The sequence below is a fragment of the Rhyacophila brunnea genome, unplaced genomic scaffold (assembly GCF_057557595.1).
Source record: "Rhyacophila brunnea isolate RB1 unplaced genomic scaffold, BYU_Rbru_1.0 scaffold_6, whole genome shotgun sequence".
Lineage (NCBI taxonomy): Eukaryota > Metazoa > Arthropoda > Insecta > Trichoptera > Rhyacophilidae > Rhyacophila > Rhyacophila brunnea.
In genome coordinates this window covers 17,038,443-17,064,460 of record NW_028233276.1, presented here as the reverse complement: position 1 = coordinate 17,064,460, position 26,018 = coordinate 17,038,443, and the positions used below count along the sequence as shown (strand labels likewise).

At 32.7% G+C, this 26,018-nt stretch overlaps 1 protein-coding gene across 1 annotated transcript in view; it reads right to left on the bottom strand.

The window, feature by feature from the left end:
- Positions 1-3,481: 3,481 nt before the first annotated feature.
- Positions 3,482-26,018, bottom strand: part of LOC147065312 (uncharacterized) — a 58,207-nt gene continuing 35,670 nt past the window's right edge. Inside the window, exons 6-19 of the mRNA XM_085956917.1 lie at positions 25,330-25,567; positions 24,299-24,520; positions 23,462-23,565; positions 21,651-21,819; positions 21,211-21,383; positions 14,888-15,099; positions 13,740-13,903; positions 12,029-12,172; positions 11,103-11,308; positions 9,936-10,173; positions 8,454-8,675; positions 8,036-8,139; positions 6,092-6,260; positions 3,482-4,150 (exon numbers count right to left, since the gene is read on the bottom strand). Of these exons, the coding sequence (XP_085813043.1) occupies positions 3,972-4,150; positions 6,092-6,260; positions 8,036-8,139; positions 8,454-8,675; positions 9,936-10,173; positions 11,103-11,308; positions 12,029-12,172; positions 13,740-13,903; positions 14,888-15,099; positions 21,211-21,383; positions 21,651-21,819; positions 23,462-23,565; positions 24,299-24,520; positions 25,330-25,567 (2,544 nt within the window). The 3' untranslated portion in view covers positions 3,482-3,971. The remainder of the gene's footprint in view (positions 4,151-6,091; positions 6,261-8,035; positions 8,140-8,453; positions 8,676-9,935; positions 10,174-11,102; positions 11,309-12,028; positions 12,173-13,739; positions 13,904-14,887; positions 15,100-21,210; positions 21,384-21,650; positions 21,820-23,461; positions 23,566-24,298; positions 24,521-25,329; positions 25,568-26,018) is intronic.

Here is a 26,018-nt window from a genome sequence, read left to right as displayed (position 1 = left end):
CCGCTAAAATACACTGAATTTTATTTGATCTCGAACACCACTGTAGAGCGTCAGACTGCCTTTAATATTAGTGATAGGTAGGGGGCCCGCCAATGATCCTGGCCTGGGTCCCGCTTCAGGATGTGGAGGGCATGATTCACATGATTGACACCGTATCGTATTGATAACGGATGAAAAGTATCGATTGTCTGTCAACAAAAAAAGTATTGATACTTGAAAATAAAAATCTCAAAATATCAGTACCTATCTGTATCGCTTTTGTGGAGATGCTATAATCCTCAGTATATTATGTCGTATACGTGTAGGTATGTCATTTTGTCCACCTGGCCCAATAATTTCGCATACAATTTGAGACTAAAAATGAAAGGGGGAGGCATTTTATGTCTAGCTAACGACCGCACTTTGCCTAGGGACGTCGTTGAAGGAATATTATTGTTACCTACATTAATTATCGTATACATATTATGTACATTTAATGTATGTAAGTAGTTACATATTATCTCATTACGGAGACATTGTGTTCTCTGGATTGATGCCCATCAGCTGTCAGACAAAAAAATAATCATGGAACCATACTGCCTACAATCATCATCCTTTCAGTATGGTCTAATTTATTTGTAGACAATTTTAATTTGTGGCAAACACGGGGATATTTTACAATTACAACGTTTTTATTAGCTCGTATTCTTGTTTGTCCGGTGGTTGTTTGTCCAGTACAAATCTTGCAATCGTTTTTTAACTAACTTCCAGACTAGCTAGACATTTCGCGAGTGGAGAACTACAAGGTTCTAAGTGTTTGTCCTTGGAGAAACAAAAGTAACAATGAGGTAGCTTAGAATACTACTTCTTTGTTGGGTTTGTTTTTTCAAGGACGAACACTTAGAACCTTGTAGTATTAGGCTCACGATTTGAAACTTTTAGAATATATCAGAACACGATGCCAATGCATTCTTTTAATACTTTTAGCCATCTTTAAGCAGAATTGAGTTCATTTTCAGTTAATTCCGTTTTGTATGGAAAGTTATTTCGGAAGAAATCCGTAATCCAATCCACTATTATTGGTTGCTAAGTGGGTGGTCCTAGCAACTAAATTATTAATATTAATATATACGTGCGTTACTATGGAAATCAAAATGACATTTGAGTATTCTATATTATTGTTTGTTTGTTTGTTTTTTATTTACTTCATATCGAGTACAAGTTTGAGCATATTGAGCATAATAATTCAACAGATAATTTAAAAACGTTGTAAGTATATAAAAAGTTCTTTTTATCTTATAATTATTTTACACTATTTATGTAACACAATGTTAAAATAAAACACTGTAATGTGAATAAATATTTATTAAAAAATAATAAAGCTCTTGCAAAAAACATACGAAATAACGCTATACTTAATTATTATGATAAAATATAATCACAATCTGTCTGTGTAGGTACCAACTTTTATTATTATTATTAATTTTTTTTTTATTAAGGAAAACAAACAGTAACATTGATTAAAAAATAAATAATGTGTATAAAAATAGATTAGAGAAAATAAATATTGCAGCCAGTAAAGTTTCCACAATAATATGGAAAAACATATATAAATAATTATCATACAGTTAAGCCGTGATAGAAAGTAAGAAGCCCAATACATAATATAAAGAAATTACGTACGAAAAATGAGAAAGAATATTGAATAGGTACTTACCTACTTAATTATAGACAAAAAAGTAACATTTTTTAAAAATATATATTTATAGGCATTATACTGCCCTTCCAAGGAAGAAGGCAGTAACTGTTTCTGACACACTTTCGAGATAAATTACATTTATTTAATGTGTTTTTTTTACAAATTTTAGTACCTACTGTAAATTAGTTAAAAACGGTGATATTTTTTTATTAGTAGGATGTTACAATATAAACAAAGTAATAATAAACAAGCAGTAACTGCAATAAATGGGTGCAATTACTGCGTTTTTGCTAAAAAAATGTGTATCATTTTAGCAGATGTCTATTTTCACTAATGGTTTTAACCTGCATCTATGGTTTTAACGGTATTTTAGTGATAATTCAAAATTATTGGTTTACTATTAATTACTGATTTTTCAAAATTACCTAACGAATGGCATTCATAATTCAATTCCACAAATTTCACGAGTTACTGCCTTCTTCCTTGGAAGGGCAGTATATGTGTGTTAAGAATTATTGAAATGTATACGTAATATTTAGTAATCTAAGATCGAACAGAAAAAGAGAATAATAAAAAAAGGAAAAAACATAGGTACATTTAAAAAATTCTATTAATGTCAATTATACAAAATTTTGGAGATACAGTGTTTAAAAGAAAGAGTCGGATTATTAAAAGGATCAACGGTGGAAGCTTGGTTTCGCGTAAATCTTGGATCTACAATGGAAACCCACCCTTTCGAGTAGGTTTGGCGAGTCAACAAAACCATTTTATTACCTAATAATTTGTCATTCATTTAATATTTTTTTGCATCTATATTATAATAGACTTATTATATATAGTATAAAAAGTTAATAGGTACTTACGTACATACCGATTATTATCTAATATTCCTACGTAATAATATTTTCTTTGGTATATATGTAATAATTTGTTAATTATTATTATGAACAATAATCTTTTTATCGAGGTAGACAGCATCTTAAATTTACAAACAATAATATTACATATATTTACAGAATATGTTTATATTATTATGGCTACATCATTAACATTGTATTTTTTATATTTTATCTGGTCTACTAATTTTTATACAAACTAAAAATTTGGTATCTAGGCATTCATTGTTTGTTGCATAAAAGAATGGCTCTTATGATATACTAAAATTTTTGCCTCAAGATATATTATATTATGTTACAATATAATGCTGATTTTATTAAAAAATTGAGGGTCTCTAAATCTCAAAAAATGCTTAATTGTTTTAATAATAGGTTATGTAAAGATTTGTTTTTGTTTAAAATTCTCAGATTGAGAATCTGGGTTTAAAGATAGTTTAGGTTAAATGTCAAACACAGTATAAAAAGTTGATATAATTTTTTTATAATAAATTAAAAAAAACATATTGTGTCAATAATCTTTCATGATCGTAAACATTATTTAATTTGATGAGAATTTAGTGATAGTATGAGGAATTACGTTTTTCTTAGCTCGTATTCTTATTTGTCCGGTACAAATCTTGCAATCGATTTTTAACTAACTTCCCGACTAGCTAGACATTTGAAACTTTTAGAATATATCAGAACACGATGCCAATGCATTTTTTAATACTTTTAGCCATCTTTAAGCAGAATTGAATTCATTTTCAGTTAATTCTGTTTTGTATAAAAAGTTATTTCGACACCATTATTGGTTGCTAGAGGGATCTGGGGTCCTTGCAACTAAATTATTAATATATACGTGCGATACTATGGAAATCAATATGACATTTCAGTATTATTTCTATCAAGTACAAATTTTTTTGATCTAATCAAGTCAAGTTTATATGATTCAACAGAAAATTTAAAAACGTTGTATAGGTATAAAAAGTTCTTTTTAATTTTCTTGTAATTATTTCTCATTCTTTCACATACTTACATTATTTACCATAATATTAAAGTTTGGAGCGCGAGTGAAACAAAATAATACCTACTGATTACGTTGTTATGCAATGGTTTTGCAATGCAGTACAACATGAATGTAATTTTTTCAGTGTATGTATTGCAAAGTTATACAACTTTTATTTTATGAATGACATTTATTTTGTTATTATTAATGAACTTAAAATTGTTTTTTTCTTGAAATTGAAATGTTGCTTATCGCAACCATATCCAGAACATACTCCCCCGGGGTCCGCAGTATTTATATCACTTGAATCAATGGGTTTCTGAAAATCGTAAAGGCTTTTCAACTTTGTTTATTGTATGATTTGGACGCATTTTATATCTATATTCTTTTTAACACTATGCAGGTATCTTTTTTAATTTTTGGTAATAACTCTTGGCTTCAATCCGATCCAGAATCCTTTTTCGGCTTGCATGCTGAACGTGTTCTTGGTCATTTTCAGCGGGATCTGAGTCTTCGAGATGACAGTGAAGTCAAACTTGGCCAATAAATGGAATATCACAGCTTTCATCTCCATTAAAGCAAAGCGAGAGGCTTTAACAAATAAAGAAAGACAATGTAATAAATTCATAATATATATTTTGAAACGTCCGAGAATATCCAGCGTTATATCGACTTGTTAATATTGTGGAAATGGAGTGGACAGAGTTAAAAAATATCTTTTTTATACCACACTCTAGTAGCAGTATGTAGTTAAAAAAGATAACATTTGACTTAGATTTACTGGTGTCATGGAAACCAGGCGTTTGTTTATTCGTAGTGATTTTTTTTTCATATAATAATTAAGTACTTTTATAATAATCAGTGACGTCCCTGGACAAAATGCCGCCCCTAGGCAATGCCAAAATGCCGCCACATTTTTTATACAGTACGTTTTATCATCCTTTCATGACTCCAATATCTAAGAAATGTGTTGTATGGATACATTACTAACAATATATATACAACACTAAATCTAATTTAAATGCCATCTCTGGTTCAATAGACAATATTGCGAGTCTACGGTTTCAGATAGGTACATTTAAAAATACACTTGACAACTTCCAAAACTCGTAAGTGACTGGAAAATATATTTGGATACATTTTAAATTAGGTATGCACGTGTCATTGCTGTTCACCAAGAAGGTGACGTCCAAGGATAACGGAAGTAAACTAGATATCGCGAACCCTACAAAAAAAATTAAGTCCTGTTACAACTTTTATAGTACCTACCTAATTAATACATTTTGCTTCCAACAAGTGAGCTGAATTTTTTAATGGAAAGTTTTAAAGGAATTATTACTAAGTTTAGGTAGCTATTTCTATATTTTATTTTTATTTTATAATTTTTCTCCTCGATTTGCCGTTTGGGTCACTGCCGCCCCCAAGCGACGCTCAATCTGCCTACCCCCACGGGACGTCACTGATAATAATATATGCTCGCACTACCTAGATACCTACTTCTATGGTGAGAGACTTTATGTATCTGAATTCAATTTTGTATTTTTGGTAGGTAGCCTCACTAGGTAGTGCATTGAAGCACTGTCAATATTATAATGATAATACATCATAATTAACTGATTTCCTGTTGGTGTAATTTGAATCAGAAACCATTCAACACACGTAGTAAAATGTGGTTTATGGTTTATAGTCAAAGATGTTAAAAAACCTCTTTCCATAGAGGCAGTGTAAATATGTATATGAAATTTAAGTAAAAAAAAGTTGGCCACAGGTAGGTACTCTACATTGCAAGTTCATTTGAAGAGAACTTCACACTTCTACTATGATTTTATTCAACTATAATTTTAGATTCACCAATTAGTTAATTACTTACTATATTATTGAATTATTGATATTGCCAAAATACGCCTTGATCTACTAAAATTCATAGGTTTGAATGGTACATAATTAAAATCAACTTATATTAATTTGACATTTCACACATCTCACAATAATTATCATATATTAAAGTAGAACTTTGGATAGAAAAATTAGCTAGAATTAACTAGAAAAACTACCCGTGGAAAGATACTAATTTGTAAAAGTTATGTAGGCAGCCAAAACCAGTACATTGATTATTATTATTATTATTAATCATATAATACGCTGAGAAATCCCTATGCAGGCTATGTAAAGAAAGTAACAGACTTTAAACTAGAATACGAGTCGGCATTTTGTTTTTGGGACTGCCAATATAAAAATAAAATAATGAATTTGTTACCAATACAGCCACGCGTACAATCGTTCGATTCGAAAATCGAACTGCCTTCAAAATTCCCAATACGGAATGCGTATAATACTCATTGTCTCTCTATAATCCAAATTCTTTGGTAAGAATAATATGTTGATATTAATTGTGAATTTTTTGAATAATATTATCCTTTATGATTTGGATTTACCGGGGACGCAATTATCCGCATAATGGATTTTCCCATCTATTCTGATAAATCGAAATTCAACTGTATTTTGAAGGAAAAATTTGTTACTTTTGCTTACCTATACAATTCCTCGGACCCAATCCAAAAGGCATGTACGTGAACGGTTGAATAGATCCTTTGTTCTCATCTGAAAATCTTTCCGGATCGAATTTATCTGGATTTGGGAAATATTTCGGATCCTTATGGATAGCGTAAGCTGGTATCCATATTCCTTCACCAACTGCAATCTGTAGGAAATGAAATGACATTAACTCAAATGCATCGTACCTAGTGTGACGCCCCCGTATGGTCCCCATTTGGGTGTGTCTTTGTGTACCTGGAGACGCCCGAATCGGTATCAAAGCCAACACATAATAACGGCTGATTGCGAAAATAATTAAATAATGTATAATACCACTAATAAATAATATCTGACCGGCAACATTGTCCAAAGAAAAAACACGTATGGCAACGTCGCATTGTGCACAGCTCACGAGTCCAACGGTTTTTTTTTTTTTTGGCGCTCAGATCGCGACAAGCAGCAAAATCGCGAACGCGTACATTTTGCGCTCCGTAGAATTAAATGATAAAAAATGTAACCATATAGTATACATTAACACCAAATAAACCTCGTCGTTTCCGAAACCATTCCAGTGTGTCAATTATCCACCTTCATCCCAAATACAGACGATAAAAAAGAAAACTAAAAATAAAAGTGACAGTTGAGAAAAATCCACACATATCAAAATGGAGGGGAGTGATACTAGGTACTCGGATGATTGCACACACAGCCAAGTTTACAACATTATTAAAAACAACTATTTTTGGGTATCCCAATATAACATTTGATTAATCGGATTTCTGTAAGTGTTTTCTTTGAACTTAATGAGTTTTTGTCGTTTCCTGAATAACCGCAGCAAATACAAAACGATGACCCTGTATTGAACGCTAACAAGTCAAAAATTGAACATTTTGCGATATTGGTATCTAAAATACTAAATGAATATAAAATGAACTCTTGTCGGTTTTCTACAGAAACAATTCGAAAAAAATAATGAAGATACCTTGAGAGCCAAAAAAACCCATATGAAATTTTACATACCGTGGGTATACTACGAATAAGCATTAAGTCAAAAATACTAGTTTTGAGATAATCGAGTTTGAAAGTTTGGACGGTCTTAACTTATTTTATATATATAAAAGGCAAATTCCTTTCTGCGATATTGCTTTGAGTATGACTTAGTGCTGTTTCGCACGCAGAATTTTGTGAATATAGCCTGAGAATGAGAGAAGCAAATGCACTAAGTCCATTTAGTGCCTTTTCTCTGAATAGATGTATGTCTTTTTGACTTATAACATAAATTATCTTCGCCAGTTTTATAGATATGACTGTGTGTATTTTTGTAGACTATATAGCGTATTCTTAATAAGATTACCTCATCATTAAGTCAAAACAGCAAAATTTTGACTTAGTGCCTTTTCGCAGAATACCCACGATACTTTCAAACAAAACCAGTTTTGTACAGATCCATTTCGAATTGTTTCCATTTAAAACTGGCGATTCACCATACGTTTCAATTTAGAATAGATACATTCTGACATGTGTCCTTTTAAAAATTGTCAAATCATGTGCATTGTAAAATATTCAAAATATTAAAATATAATTATCTCAAAACTACATTTTTTGAGTTGTTACTGTTTAATACTGGGTCATTGAAAATATAACTAAGTTTCTAACCTGCACTTTGCCACGGAGTACGTAATACCGATTTTGAGTCGATTTTTGGGAAGATTGACTACCTTTAGGTAATGAGGAATAACTTTGAACATGGTAATCAATGTAGGTGGCCTATATTGTAGTACACAAAAACTAGACTTATTCCCAAGTTCTGATTAAGACCATTAGAAGCCCTAAGCACTTCAAAGATCCATATGAACTTCTTTGGATCGACCATGGTAAAAAAAGTCTCTGTGTATACAGGAAGTAGGCGAAAATCAAGAGTAAAAACATGAATAATTATACCGTATATCCTTTGTGGTCTGCTGAGTCGGTTGGTGGAGGCAAAGTGTAAGACTTAGTGCATTTTCTATCACTGCTTACAACTGGAGGCCACAACCTCAATGTTTCTATAATAAAAAAAAATACGTATTGATTCATCCATATAGGTTAGAGCAGTGATTCTTAATAGAGATTCAACGGAGCCCTGGGACTCCACGAGATTTAGAATATTTTTTTTTGAATTGGAGTAAATTTAGCATGATATATTATTAAACAATGAAGTATTTTTAAGTACCTATCTTGATTAGAGATATTGTGTCAAAGAAGGAACAAAAATTGACGAATTGATTGGTTTAATAATATTAAGTTAATCCAGTTGGGAATTGAATGTGTCGACTGTAGAATGTGATGTGTAGAGAGAAAACAGTATGCAGGTACTCACCTGATACGACCATGTCCATATATTTCATAGTCTGTAGATCATTATAGTGTACATGGCCATTGTTTTTTAAAGCGACTTCATCGATTTCTTCTTGAAGCTTCTCTTGAATATCAGGATTCACGGTGAGTTCATGCGCTATGAAGCATAGAATAGTCGATGAGGTTTCGAAGCCGGCAAAGAAGAATATAAAGGCCTGGCCAACTATTTGATCGTCAGTCCATTCTGTGAAGATACAAAATTAATATTAAATATATTTAATAACATCTTGACAGATTATTATTATTTGATTGTTGATATTATAATATGTACTAATATCCCGTTTACACGTGCATAGATTTATTGTGCACAGTAAGAAAATGTATTTCTTTCTTTTTCTTTCGACCATGTCCGATCCTGATAGGATCATATGGGCCTCCACAGAGTAGAGGTTTGTATTAACAGATTTTGTTTTTTACGAGAAATGGATGTCAGCCACTTGTTCAACCTATTAAGTCCATACCCTGACAGACATAAATTGGAAAACAATATGTGTACCTACTTGCCAGACCCAGGATTCGAGCCTGGGACCCACGGCGCTTATAGTCTAACGCTTAAGCCGCGCGGCCACCGTACGTGTAGAAAATGTATGGAAAACATGTATTTATTACCCTGCAGTAGGCAAGATTGCATGCATGAATCGAACAAGTTTGGAAGCTTCTGAATTGTGCTGATTTTTTACGCGCAAGTAAGATCTGCGCCTGCGCAGTAGAACAACAATGGCGAACCTGCCGGTAAAAAAAACGAACTACTCATTTGAGGTTAACCGGTTTTCAATACGTCCTGTCAAATAAGAGTAGTATAAAATGACAACATCTTGTCTCGCTTACTCTTGAAGAATGAAATTGGAGAGGCAGTCAACACTTTTACGTGTAAACAGTTATTGTCATGATATTTTTAAAAAGGCACTTTTGCCGACAGTAATTCCATGCACGTGTACAGGCGCTATTATATTGTATGTATCAATCAATAATTATAATGACTTTAGTAGGTAACACGTTGGTTTTAAATTATTGTCATTATTATCATAATTTTTCCCGAAGAGAAACGTTATTTTTAATTTTTCCACGAGACGGAGAGGTAGTCTTGAGAATTTCACTAACCGGAGCTAAGGTCCTTTGCGCTCCGGTACATTTCGAGCACTGAAAATATCACCGACGACTTATTGGAAAATCAGTAACCCATATCAGAGCTTTGTAGATGGAGGTGAGAATACATATAATAATTTATGCGAGTGGTACTAATACACTGTTTATATGGACATACAGTTCAATGCGTAGAACACGTGTGACTTGATTATCAATGTGGAAACACACACATTGGATTTAAAAAAATTGATGAAAAAATAACTTCATCCCTTTATTTATATTGTCTATCAAAAGAAAAATATGGTTTACGATTTATTGAAGTATTAGTATTATTAATAAAATGACTAATACAACTTACTGCGTTGTACAGTTTCCTTCCCGACAGACGACTCTTCAACCGTAGCGAAGCCTGCTTCTTTAACGTCCTTAGATTCTGATTCCACTTCACTCTTCAAAGACCCTTTCTTCGCTTCCATGAGGAGCTGAATCATGTCAGGTCTCGAGATTTTTCCATCCTCCCTTGCTTTCATGCTGTCAGACACCAGTTTTCTGAAGAAATTGGCCACGTTATCTGCAAACACCTTTAGCCCTAACATCTGAAAACGGACCATCACTATCATGCCAATAATGAAATTGGTTTAATGCCTGTAATCGTAATGTTTAATTACTAGATAAAAATAAGCACATCATATTTTTTAAGTAATAATGATTTTAGTACACGTGATAAGTCTATTTTTAATCTCCAATAATGAAAACGGTTTACCTAATAAAACAACATGTTTTAAGTACACATAAGACTATTTTTTCTCGAGTTCTGTTGCCGCTATGTTCCTTTTTGAAAATGCCCGACGCTGGTTAGCTGTATTCACATGAACTTATCGACATTTGAAACACACTTTACTGTGGACTTAACATCGTCTGGAATTTATTCATTGTCTATATTACAGGAACTGTACGACTTAAATATATCTAAAATCATTTCAACCTATCATTACCTATAAGTTCACTTAATTTTGACTCAGGCGATGCTGATTAAATAAAAAATGTTGTCAGTTATCTAAAAAAACGGTACATTTTTAATTAATATTATTGTTATTCTTTACAATGTTTTTCTATTTGTGTTAGTGTACATATACATATTTTGTATATTATGATAACTGTGACAGTTTCCCTAATAAATTGGAAAATAAATCAATGGGTCATGACAACCATGTGTAACGTCTAAGAAAAAGGGCTCAAAATGGACCGGAGCGCACCGGAGGGCCGTTCCGGTTCATTAAATCAGTATAATTATCGCTTTGTCTCGTGGAAAAAATAATTTGACCGTCTGTGGTAAATGTGCCATATATCGAAAAAATCTACCACATTTATTTTTTATAAAATATACATAACATGTTAATATATTCCGCAAATTATCAAGCGCTCCAGTTATAAAGTTTTCTGTTTCAAGTGCTGCTAAGAAATATGCTTTCCTTCTTGCACCATGAAAAATTCAGTTGCTAAAGTTTATCGTGTGATTTCTTACCTTTGAAAATCTAGGCGCCATCATGAAGAGGAAAAATTTCATCGCTTTTAGTCCCGTAAAATCTGTAGCTTCCTTTCCCATCTCGTAGAACTGATTGTTCCTCTCCGAAAGTGAGTCCACTTTCACCCCGAACGCTGAAGTAGCAATGACATCGTTTGCATATCGTCTAAATGCATCCTTCAGATCCATTTCTACAAGGCCTTGCTCTGGAAAATAGAATGTGCGTACAAATAAATATTAACATAAAAGAAAAATAAATCTTGTGATACCTTACCTTCTTGGGTACACCTTGAAGAGGAGTGATTGTAGGCACACGAGAGAGACAGGCCAAATAAACATATTGTTGAATTATTGAAAACATTGATAATATAAAGTGACTGTGCAGCCCACGGTTATTGAGTCACTAATTATTACACAAAATGTGGAATTTATTAATTTTAAATATTCTATACTCGAAATAATATAAAATTTCACCCTTGTGACTGTGTATTTGAGAAAATAAAAAGCTGTTTTTCTCCTATTCATCTATTATAGCGACACAAATAATACATATGAATATAAGATTTAAATTCATTTAATGTGGTCGCCAAAAAGATTTTGATAATTATTTTTCACTTCGTGATACAAAGATAGGTTATTATGAAAGAAATCCGTAACCCCCTACCCCCTTATGTGCCTGCATGAGAACATAGTTTATAACAGGTAGAATTCTTCTGGCAGTACAGGCGACTCATTTAGGTGTTGGTATCGTTACATTCAAATGACACTAACAATGATCCAAAGTGATTTCGTCGTAGTCGTAATGCCAGAAGAACCTATAATGAGTGGTAAGGTTAGGTATAACATCTAAATGGGTGGGGGGGTATTGTCATAATAAGTCACAGTCAGTGTACCCCAATATGTATCAATAAATAAAAAAAACTTACGTTCGTTTTGGGGATTCTGCATTTCCTTCATATAGAATGCGGCAGTTTGTTCTGCGCAGACGGCAACAAACTGAAACATGTTCCTCATCTTGGAACTGGTGAACGCTGGACTAAGAGTAGCTCTCATGTCCCGCCATTTTTGACCTGAAATCAAAATTCGAACTTCTGTGTAATAGTAGTAGACACAAAATTCAATTTGAATTATGGCATCAATTCAAAGCATGACAGACACCATGTGGACAGTAACTTCTCCAGGCAAAATGCCGTCCTTAATCAGACCTAGAATACAGTCTCTTTCAGTTTTTAGTTTCAAATTGTTTGATAATTCGTTTGGTATCTACTAGCTCAGTGGTCTCCAAACTCAATAAGCATATGAGCTACTTTCAGAAATTGAAATTGTCTGGCGAGCTACTTATATAAATATTCCTTCTTTATAATTTTTTTTATCATTGTCCCTTATCGTACCATACATAGTATTGTTATAATATTACTTAAAATAAAATTATGGCATCGGACTTCCTAAAACATAAAATGCGTGCTTTAATTATGTATTTATAAACAAAATAATAATTGAACGCAATTATGCAAGTGAGTTAATATTTACTTTTAACCACCTTCATAGTGGAAAATGTTGTTTCACATATAAGTAGGTAGAACAAAACAATGCCTTAATCTTGAGCGCAATTTGAACTACAATTTGATACTTTTGTGTTGGGACGAAAGGCCATACAGATTCTACAGTTAATGCAATACTCTTAAGCGACAAATCACATTCCATTTATGATGTAGGGCTATCTAAGCAGTTGGATAGTTATTCATTTCGGAGTCCAATGATTAAATTTGAGAGGCAAATTTATAAGTATGATAAAATATCCTACGCGAGCTACCGGTAGCTCGCGAGCGGCCGTTTGGCGATCACTGTAGTAGCTTATTTATTATTTATTTTTGGATAATATCTAAACGGAAAAATACACCAAATATCTTTAAAATGACATAGTGAATAACTGAATACCATCTCCTGGTGATTAGAGCATTTCCACGCAATCTACTCTCAAATAATGGTGATGTTCGGCATGCGGAGGTTTAGGGGCACCATGGAGCAAAATTTTATCAGTGACCGCATTGTCTTTTTCATTGAAAACGGCCACTGCTCTCAAAAGTTGTAACATTTGTATTTATTTCTTCATTCGCCGCCTTTTTATAATGTGCCGCCCGTGTGCAACGTATGGCCTGGCTTACCCCCACGGGACTTCACTGCTGGGTGATATTTAGCTACATTTCAGGATGCTAAAATTCAGTTCGCATGATTTATAATAGTGTCTTATTAGTAGGCTTACCATAATTATGAAACTCTAAACCGGGACAAAAAGGGGATAGAGGGCAAAAAAACAAAATGTAACCACCAAAAATTGTTTAATTATTAAAAGTATGGAATATGTAATATGGTATATTCAATATTGGAATGAACTTTTTTGAATGAACCTGAAATGACCCCGCCGTCTCATCACATATACGCTACTACGGTCAATCATGAAAAATTATTGTTGACAATTATTCATATGCGGAACAACAGCCGGGACAAAATGTCAAACCGGCCGGGACGCCGGGACCAATGTGTGAAACCGAGACAATCCCGATCAAACCGGGACGTATGGTAAGCCTAATTATTAGGATCGTATAAGTCATGGTCAAAATACCATTATTTGCTTACCTTTGAGGGAGAAAAGACTACTTCCAATAAGTGGATCCACTGATTCATCAATAGCCCCAGCGTGGTCGGTGAAATGATCAAAGTCTTTCACCGTTACCTGCTTAATTAACTCCAAGTCTATGATGAGAACCGATCTCGAAAAGAACAAGCGAGTGCCGACGTACCTGTAGAAGAATTTTGATGAATATCAAAGTGAACCATAAATTCCAGTGCGATTGGTATGATGCTGCTTGCATTAATCCTTAATCTTAATTAATAACAGAGACATCCATAGGTAACCCCTTAATTGCATGGTTTTGCCTTTCAGCGACAAAATGTATTATTCTTTATATTTTTTTGTGTGCTTTTCTATTATTATATGGATTAATTGTATAAAAAAATACAATGAAGTAGTGATAGGTATGGGTTTATGTAGGTTGTTGATTTATACTTTTACACTTATTAAAAACATGGATTCAGGGAAATTAAGTATTACGTAAGTATATTTTGCTTTTAAGACGAGTAACAATTTATTAATTATTTGTAAACAACGCTTTGGCGCGAAAAGGTGGCAAATTGTATTTAGACGCGACGTTCAAGGCTCGGGGGTAGGTTACCGACTGGCCGTACCTTCATCCGCCCAGAAACAATTAACGGTATCTTTTTGTTTGTTTGTTTGGCTGTGCATCCTGGCCTGGCCTCGACTCATTTATAGTTACAAAATTTAATATTATTATCATCCCATCTCTGTCGATTACAAGATTTTTGATAGGGGATTTAGGCATTGTAATATTTGGTATCAATCAGTAGGTACTACAATATTTTAATGTGTCAGAATAATTCCATATTTTTTTAATTTAATATTTTTATTTATTTAATATAGATGATAGTGATGAAAAAATGAACTCTATCTGCATTGTAATAAACTAATAAGAGTAATTTTCAAACTGTGTGAATTTGTAGGTATGCAATTTTGTAATACTTTGTAATATGTATGTAAATTTTATTGTTGTAACTAAATAAATTTTATGGTTTGAATCCCAGATGATACCTACCGATATTTTTCAAAGTATACGTTTTCTAATAAGTATAATTATTTTGTATCTATTGCAAATTATTTATATTTAATTTTTAGTAGATTTATCCACAAATAAAGATTAAAAACTTACTTTTGTCCTGGATGTGTGTAGTACAAACGACTGACCATATCTTTTAAGTGCTCCAACCGGAATATAACACTTATCATGTCATCAAAGAACGGCCATGATGGTGTCGTCTTCACTCCATTACGAGAGAAGTGCCTGATGCTGCGTGACGACAAACACCAAAACAAGAAGACTCCGCCGACGATAAACAGAAGGATAATGGCCAGAATCATGATCTGTCAAAAATAATACATCATGATTTACTTAATTAGATATATAAATAAATACAACCATAACTTGAGGCGTAGCCTCGCCTCTAGAATCGCGTCTGGAAATTTATACGCAAGCAATTGGCTGTATCATAGTTCACAGGGAGATGGAGATATTCAGGGCTCGAAATTGACCGGCGCGCACTGTTCTAGTTCATAAAATCCCTAAAATTATCACTCAGTCTAGTGGACATATTAATTTGACCGTCTGACCTAGATATGCCTTATAATAAAAAAATCTAACACACTTATTTTTATAAAATACATATAAAAATTTTCTCGCAAGACTCAGAAGACCTCCAAAGCAGAATGCAGGAACTCGCTGAAGTAAGCAACAAAGTAGGTTTGAAATGAAAAAAAATGTAACAAAGACGAAAGTCATGTTCAACTGCTTTGCGGGCCAAAAAGAGATCCTCGTCAATGGCACTCAGCTCGAACAGGTGAAAAGCTACATCAGGGACAACAAGTGCCTATAGATGGATATATATTATTTGATGAAATTGTTCACAGAGTAAAGCTAGGCTGGAGTGCTTTTGGCCGACTGAATAATGTCTTCAAAAGTGACCTTCCACTGTGCCTAAAGCGCAAAGTGTTCAACCAGTGTGTGCTTCCCGTGATCACATATGCGTGTGAAATATGGACCCTAAGTAAAAGAGAGATCCAGAAACTTAGAGTAGCACAACGTGGTATGGAGAGGTGCATGCTGGGCATAACGCGAAAGGACAAAAAGAGGAATGAGTGGATAAGAAAGCAGACAAGGGTTTGCGATTTAATAGAGTTTATTAAAAGCCTTAAATGGAGATGGGCTGGACACATAGCTTGAAGAAGAGACAATCGTTGGACACATCTAGTCATCCAGTAGTATCCAAGAAGTACAAAACGTCCGCAAGGTAGACCTAGAGGCCGCTGGATCGATGAAATGATAAAGTTCTGCGGAAGTACATGGCAATGCAACGCACAGGACCGAGAGAAGTGGAAGCAGCTTAAAGAGGCCTTCATCCAGCAGTGGATAGATTCAGGCTGATGATGATGATGACACATACAATTAGATAACTATATTAATATTTTCGTAAAATTATCGAGCACTCCAGGTCGTTTCCATTTTGATCACTGGAGATAATATCGAAAATAAATACCCCTTCTTTTATAGAGATTAAATTCATATTATATAAATAAATCACTTACATCATCACCGGAATACAAGATAAAGATAGGTGAAAATAGGTAGACAAGTAAATAATAAATACAATCATATCGTATAATGTATTTATGTAAAATTCTAGTTGGTGCTCATAGTCATAAGTATTAAGCCCTATCAACCATCTATCAAATATCTGATAATAATGACAGCGTTATTATGAGATATTTGATACAAATCAACATCAAACTAATGTTATTAATGAATCTAAAAAAATGAACATTACTGTCAATAAACTTTTTTGATCTCAATGCAATATGGGGATCTCTTTCGTGTCCAGAAATTTTCACATATGCAGTTCTCCGTATCACACTTAACCGTGAAATGTATCGGAATTGTATTATAGTCGTATATTAAAGACCTTCCAATTTCTTTTGGTTGTATATTACTGAGATAAGATTCATGTCTAAATAAAACACGGTTCTTGTCGTTTTACACGAAGCCAGCGGCAAACAAATTTTGAAAATTGCCGATATATTTGATTATTTATTAGGTTAGGTTAGGATCTAATAAAATTAGAACATTATTGTCTGCATTGATCCACGAATAACGGGTAATTTTTTCGTCTCGGTGCTAGAGATGACCGTATGGCGTATAGTATAGTAACGGTCATCTTTTTTCGATAAGAAAACTCACGGCGAACTGTGCTACGATGAAATTTAATACGTACAATTTACATGTAACCGATTTCTTTGCGGTTATTGCCGATGTATTGTGAGATATTAGTTTTTATAATAGTTAGCTTTCTTAATTGGCATAATTGTCATGTATCATGTAAAATGTATTATTTAAAATTTAATGCAATTGAGTCGTGGCAGATTATCGGTGTCTGAACCCGTTGGATACAAGTTCAAATCCCGCATCTCCAGCGGCGTAGTGAGCCGGAGCGTGCTGGGTTGGCGCTACGGCATCTTTCCAGATAATTTTCATCAATATTATGTTACACGCAATAGTTTTGAGTCACGTGAATAAAGATAATTATGTCGCTCTTTTTTTTAAACTTAGATACAATCAAGAACCAGTAAACTGTGCGTAAAAATACGATGGAAGCGATTAGTCAGTTTCCTATTCCAATTTATATATTTCCAATTCCTAAGTGATGATGGGAAAATGTATTGAAATCTAGCATTCCATCGCATTGTTGAAGTTATACTTCTTTTGGGGCGTTTGGTAGAGAGTGAAATTGAGAGCTGCGCGCGCAGACCGTTACGAAAGTGCGCGACAGTATGAAGTTAGCTGCGAATCAGTCAGCTGTATACAAACGCAAGTTTGATAGTAGAGTTGTAGAAGAAGTGCAGTAGCAGTGAAGCAATCACGGAAACACGCATGCGTTGAGAAAATCGTAAATATATATATGTCGTATGTATTGTAATTTCACTGGTAATCAAATCAGAGCCCCCGGATTAGAAGCCAGCGCGTCACGCTCGATAAACTACACATATTTATTTACTTAGGTATATTTATAAGCTTATAGTGTAGGTATTAAAAGATTATACATATATAATGTGTAATCTAAAAATACATATGCATATTATAATATACACATATAATTTTAATATTTGTTATTAAAAATTATTATTTAAACCTACTAAAAATAAATATATTCAAACCATTTTAATATATGTGCTTACCAAAAGCAGTTAGATACTTCCATTATCAAGGTCTGTTTGTATAATAGATAGATCATTGTTATTTTTGAAATAATTTGTTGAAATGAAGGTTAAATTAATTAATGGGTGTGATTTTAATCTGTTGATTTTTTATACAAGCAGTATGTTCCATTTAAATTGGTGCAAGTGCATTGAAGACATTTTGAATTAATATTTCATATTGGTAATTCTTAATATAATAGGTACATACCTGAGCTTTACACGAGTATCACAAACAGATTTCAGATTTGAAACTACACACAAACTAAATAAGTACCTACTCAATGCTCAGTGTTGCTCTGTAAAGTAAAATTATTTGTGTTTGACACAGTGCTGCCAACCGTACGATAATTTTCATTATGCGTAAAATGTAAAATAGTACGTTATACCCACTATACTTTTACGCAAAATACTATAATTTTGACGGATTCAATACCTACAAAAACTTCCGTATATTAATTACAGGTTTTTTTCAGAAATACTTTTTGACACCTTTGTGCTTTGTTTAAAAAGATGGCAGCACTGATTTTAAAGCTATAATCATCATTCTTTTATTATGGTCTAATATTTATTATTGTAGAAAATATGAATTTGCGGCAAATATTTGGGGTATTTTTTACATTTATATAACACCATGTAAAAATAATAAAACTGTAATGTGAATAAATATTTATATAAAATCAACAAAGCTTTTGTAAAAACATACAAAATAACATTAAGTATAGGTACTTAATAATTATAATAAATTATAATCATACACTGTACCTACCTATATGTACCAACTTTTATTTATTTATTTGTCATTCATTCAATATTTTTTTACTTCGAAATAATATTTTCATATTTGTGTCGCCAGATTTCAAAATCAGTTAAGTCCACCTATGGTATTTAGGTATTTTTTTCTTTTTTGTGGATTCCTGAAGAAATAATGCTTTCTAACATTTATGCTTTATATAAATGTGGAACTTATTAATTTTAAATATTTTATAGTCGAAATAATATAAACTTTCACCGTTGTGACTGTGTACTTGAGAAAACAAAAAGCTGTTTTTCTCCTATTCATCTATTATGGACTTGGCTGATTTTGAAATCTAGCAACACATTTATGAATAATTATAATAATTGAATGTGGGTTTACATATTATTACTCCATTATAATGGTTTTGAAACAAAGCTTTTGTTAATTAGAATTAAAAAAAAACTTTGTTTCATATATTGATAAATAATATAATTTATTAAGTATATCAGTAGTATAAAAAAATAATAAGTAGCTAATTACCTACCTATCCTTATCTAATACCTTATCTAATATTCCAATGTCATAATATATTATCTTTGGTAGGTATTATGTAATAATTTGTTAATTATTATGAACAATAATCTTTTTATTGATGTAAACAGTAACTTGTGTTTATAAACAATATTTTTAAAAACAATTATTATTACAATATTACACAACAGAATATTTTAATAACATTTTATATGGCTACATCATTGACAGTGTATTTTTTATATTTCTCATTGTCATGATCTATTAATTTTTATATAGAACGTGGAGAATTTGGAAGGCATTCATTAATTATTGTTGCATGGAAGAATGGCACTTTGGACAAACTAAAACTCACTCCAGTGATTTTGATATTAAATCCGCATAAGGTTCCATCTTTGGTGTATATAATAATATTAATATTATTATGTAGTGTTAATTCTGTTTTTCTAATAATATTATTTTGATAAAGCCTCAATTACATTTAGCTTCTTTACGAGCTGTTTATTGGCGAATTTAAAAGCGGGCGATTCATCTACTGCGATTTAGGATCGTTAAAAATGCTTTATTGTTTTTATTTAAAATTGTTAGATTAGGTTAAACAGACAGCTTAGGTTAAAAGTCAGCTACAGTAAGTATAAAAAGTTGATATCTATATATTTTTTTTAATTTTACAAAAAATATAAGTACAGAAATTATTCAAGTATAAAAGTATATTTTCTTTCCCATAAACATTTTTTTAAATTTTGTGATATGATGACAATTGTGTCTTATTACAAAAACCAATGTCCACAATCGAATATTATTTAGTAAAGTATGACGTATTTGTGCGTAAATCGTAACTGGTTGGTTTTAACATTAAATTCTTCTTTATTTTCAAATTAGCACCACTTTCTATTTATATTAAGATGATATGTCCTTTTTGCAATAAATATTTATTATGTAAAATAAAATTGGACATATTTTTTGGTGGCCGCCGCGAGTCCAATTCGTTATTATCGTAATAGATTTTAAATAATATTTTTTTGTTCCATTGCACTTGTTTTGACATGTGCCATGTTCCAGGAATCGTAATAATGAGTGCAATCACGCGTGTATGATTTTTCTCACTCACTCACATATTATTATTATGAAGTTTCGAGAGGTAGTGAAACAAAAGTGTACATTTGGAATATTGGTGAGAATTTAAATATGCACACATAAATAATGTTTTAATTGTGCATCTTTGCAAGTTCCAAGGAGAAGAGAGTTCTTTTTATTATTACCACGTTTTTATAAGCTCGTATTCTTGTTTGTCCAGTACAAATTTTTTCTTGTTTGTTTAAGATTTGTATTGGACGATTGAGGATTTTAAGTAACTTCCCGACTAGCTAGACATTTGAAACTTTTAGAATATATCAGAACACGACGACAATGTATTTTTTAATACTTTTAGCCATCTTTAAGCAGAATTGAGTTCATTTTCAGTTAATTCCGTTTTGTATGGAAAGTTATTTCGGAAAAAATTCGTAAAAAGTAAAACACTATTATTGGTTGCTAAGGGGGTCCTAGCAACTAAATTATTAATAAACACATGCGTTACTATGGAAATCAATATGAAATGTCAAAATGACATATCAGTATTCTATATTTATTCAGTATTTCTATCAAGTACAAAAAAAGTATTTATTAACACATAGAATTGTCAAGTTTAAATGATTCAACAGAAAATTTAAAAACGTGGTAGATATATAAAAACTTCTTTTTATCTTGTAATTATTTGTTATTAGACACATTGTATGTTTAATATGGCTATCCCAAAATATTATGTTCTATACATATTTAAATTTTCATGTCATTAATGAAACAGATGACAATAGAAGAATACATACAATATGTCAATTACATAGTGTTTGTGAAAATTTATAAATCTAGTAATAAATCACACCAAATCAGTTGAAACTTTACTGATGGGTATCTTTTTAATTCCTGACGCTTCTTGGCTTCAACCCGATCCAGAATCCTTTTTCGGCGGTCAGGACGAAGGAATTCTTGGCGATTTTCAGCGGGATTTGAGTCTTCGAGATGACAGTGAAGTCGAACTTGGCCAACAGATGGAATATCACAGCTTTCATCTCCATTAAAGCGAAGCGAGAGGCTTCAACAAATAAAGAAAGACAATGTCATAAATTCATAATTATATATTTTGAAACCTCTGAGAATATCCTGTGATGAACAATGAAAAGAAAGACCTTCTGATAAAGTTAAAGAAATATTATTTTATACAACACTAACTTAAGGTGCTTTTAAACGATCAGTTTTGCTATCCAATCAGTCTCCGTTTCCGTTGAGTTGTCCGTTAACGTTTAAACTGATGTGCTGAATTCACGCTTAAGTGGTAAACAGATTTGTTACTTTTGCTTACCTATACAATTCCTCGGACCCACTCCAAAGGGTATGTACGTGAACGGCTGAATAGATCCTTTGTTCTCATCGGAGAATCTTTCCGGATCGAATTTATCCGGATTCGGGAAATATTTCGGGTCCCTGTGGATAGCGTAAGCCGATATCCAAAGTCCTTCACCAGCTGCCATCTGCAGGAAATGAAATGACATTAACTCAATTAATGTATCGTATCCAGATGATTGTCGGTACACACAGACAAGTTAACAGCCTAATATTTGCTTAAGTAGGTACTAGGTAGTAAAGAAAATTAATCATAACACTATGGCATTGCAAATTATTGTGTATCCCAAAATAATATTTGATACAACGAGTGTTTGCTTTGAATACTTCCAGCTTAAATAAGTAGGTACACTAATGGATTTTTTTTCGTTTCCTGAATAAGCGCAGCAAAATACGAAGTGGTAAAAATCCTGAGATTAAAAATACAACCATATTTCTCATTTGCACTTCGCCACGGAATACGTAACACCGATTTTGAGTATATTTTTGGAAGGTTGGGCTACCTTTAGGTACCGAGGAATGACTTTGAACATGGTAATCAATGTAAGTGGCTTATATTGAAGTGGACAAAAACTAGACTTATTCTCAGGTCCAGATTAAAAGCATTGGATACCCTAAGCACTTCAAAGATTTTGGAGCCCCATATAAATTTAATGGCTGTACCTCATTCATAATAGTTATGCTGACGTCGTCTTCAAAAAGTTAAGAATATCGTGAAAGTAGACGTCAGGCCCGAAAGGCTGAAAACTTATATGGTAGCAGACATCAAGCACGAAAGATTGAGAACTTCTAAGGTTTTTTTTTTAAGAAAATTATATAGAAACCCCAAGATTGTAGCATCGGGTCACCCACAAATTTCAATAGAATCTATTGTTATTGTTTTAGTATCTGCACACAATGACCGAGTAACAGCGTGTTGGTCTATAATGTTGTAGGCCCTGAGTTTGAATCCCGTGTCTGGCAAAAATATTCATATTATACTATTTTTGATGTGTGTTTGGACCCACAGTTTGGACCTAATAGTTTGAACAAGTCATGATTTATGTTATTGTTTTGATTTATCTAATTCTATTTCGAAAACTCCAACTTTTATGGTACCATCTTTGGAAAGTCGACGTTCTATATCTGATCAATATTTTCTTTTTAAAGTTATCAATGGTTTTGTTGACTCGCCAAACCTATTCGAAAGGGTGGGTTTTCATTGTCCATCAAGATTTACGCGAAACCAAACTTTGTACCATCAGTCGCAGCGATTCTAATTATTATGCACAAAACTCTTTTATTCGGCGCTCTTGCTTAAATTATTATAATACGTATTTTTCCACCGTTGATCCTTTTAATAATCCACATGTTTCATTTAAACGCACTATCTCCAAAATTTTGTATAAATAGATACATATACTTATATATTATATATATATTTTATGTTACTTTTTTGTATATAATTTAATTATTCATTTTTCTTCCTCTTTTTTCTCATGTAATTTTCTTATCTAATTTCTTTATATTTATGTTATCTCAACTTTATTATAATGTATACATGGAAACTTTGCTGGTTGTAATAACTTTTTTATTATTATATTTAAAATTTTTGTAATAATTATGTAACTGTTTGTTTCCCTAATAAATATAAAAAAATAAAGTCAGGGCTCAAAATGGACGGCTAGAGGCCCTAAGCAATTCAAAGATCCATATGATCGTTTTTGGAATTGGAATTTTGGAATATGTTTGGAAGTTGACGAAAATCAAGAGTATAAACATGAATTATACCGTGTATCCTTTGTGGTCTGCTGAGTCGGTTGGTGGAGGCAAAGTGTAGGGCTTGACGCATTTTCTGTCATTGCTTATAATTGGAGGCCATAATCTCAATGTTTCTACAATAAAAAATATTTATATCATTCATATACTTAGGTTAGAGCGGTGGTTCCTAACAGACTCCTTAGAGTCTTCGCAAGATTTCGAATATTCTTTTAGTAATGGAGTAAAAAAAAAAGGTTTATATTTATCATGATCAATTAAAAAAAAAAGAATTATATTTAAGTACCTATCTTGACTAGTCTAGAGATATCGTGTCAAAGAAGGAACAATAATTGACGAATTGATTGGCCAGCAGTGAGTGTTGTTACCTACTATATACAGCAGGGCTCGAATGGACCGGAGCGCACCGGAGCGCCGTTCCGGTTTGTGGAATTTGTATAGTTATTGCTCCGTCTCGTGGTTAAAATATTTTGACCGTCTGAACTAGATATGACATATAACAAAAAATCTAGCACATTTATGTTTATAAAATACCCATAAAATTTGATAACCATGTTAATATCGAGCGCTCCGGTTCGTAAACTTTTCCATTTCGAGCGCTGATGTACAGTTCATTTCGTTTTTGTGAATTCATTAAAAATAGTATCTACGCTAATGTAACAGTTATGTAACAGCAAAGTATTGATTTACGAGTATATTCAAGGTTTTTTTTTGTATCTTGACTAGCGATATCGTCAGCGCTCGAAATGGAAAATCTCACAAACTTTTGCAGAATCTCATAAAACCCAGTTAGGAATTACTGAATCGGACTGTGTGTAGAGAGAAAACAGTATTCATTCAGTAACCCACCTGATACCACCATGTCCATATATTTCATAGTCTGTAGGTCATTATAGTGTACATGGCCGTTATTTTTTAAAGCGACTTCATCGATTTCTTCTTGAAGCTTCTCTTGAATATCAGGATTTATTGTGAGTTCATGCGCTATGAAGCATAGACTAGAAGATAGGGTATCGAAGCCGGCAAAGAAGAATATAAACGCCTGGCCAACTATTTCATCGTCAGTCCATTCTGTAAAGATAAAAGATACAATACAATATGTTGAATATATTTAACCGGTCCTGCCTTCAGCGAGTTATTTCGCACTGTGGTCCACTAAATGTGTAGCGCTTCATCGGAGTTGGATCATCCATATGTGTCACACAGTTACATGTTCGGCAGATGATAGGGTTTGATAAATCTAATGATCCCTCACCCTGCAGCGATGCTACAAAAGCGACCTACGTGCTGCAGGTCTGACATCGCGGGAGGCACAGGAGTTGGCGATGGACCGAGGGAAGTGGCGCCAACTTGTGCTTGCCCTATGCCCCAATGTTGGGACGTGACAGGGTGAAAGAAGAAGAAGGCTGTGGAATCTAAAAATATAGTGCACACTTTATATATAATATTATATATTTCAGTGGTGAAGGGTGACTTTTGGAAAGAGGTAGGGTGTGGAGCAACCACGCTTGTCAGATATATTTACGGGAAATAAGAAGATAACCCAATATTACTACTGATGAATAGGTACACTAAATCGATGAAATTTCAAAAGCTCAATTAGTTTGATACAATTAGTTTATTAATAAGCAATTAGTTTGAATTATGTATTTTCCTAACGTAACATAACTATGCTCAAAATATATTACCTATCATCTTTGAAAATATCCGTTGTTGTGTATAATATGTTCCATAACAATTTATAATTTAACCCGTAAAACTAGACATTTTAAAGTATTTCTATATTTAAAACTCAGACTTTAGTATAAATGTCGCTTAAAATTAATTATTGCTAAAGCCTTCTTGCCATTATTTATAACATTAATAACACAACTACTTACGGCATTTTACAGTTTCCTTTCCAACACAAGACTCTTCAACAGTAGCGAAACCTGCTTCTTTAACGTCCTTAGAATCTGATTCCTCGTCACACTTTAAAGACCCTTTCTTCGCTTCCATGAGGAGCTGAATCATGTCAGGTCTAAAGATTTTTCCATCCTCCCTTGCTTTCATGGTATCAGACACCAGGTTTCTGAAGAAATTTATCACTTTATCTGCAAACACGTTTAGCCCTATCATCTGAAAATAGATCATGACCAAATTGTCTTATTGCCAATAACGAAAACGCTTTGATGCCTATAATCGTAATGTTTGATTACTAGATAAAAGTAAGCACGTCATGTTTTTAGTACAGGTAATAAGTCAATTTTTTTCAACGTTTTTATTAGGTCGTATTCTTATATGTCCGGTGGTTGTTTATCCAGTACAAATCTTGCAATCGATTTTTAACTAACTTCCCGACTAGCTAGACATTTGAAACATTTAGAATATATCAGAACACGGTGCCAATGCATTCTTTTAATACTTTTAGCCATCTTTAAGCAGAATTGAATTCATTTTCAGTTAATTCTGTTTTCTATGGAAAGTTATTTCAGACAAATCCGCAAAAAGTAAAAGATTATTATTGGTTGCGAAGGGGATGGTCCTTGTTAATGTCCTTGTCCAAAATTATTTATATATACGTGCGTTA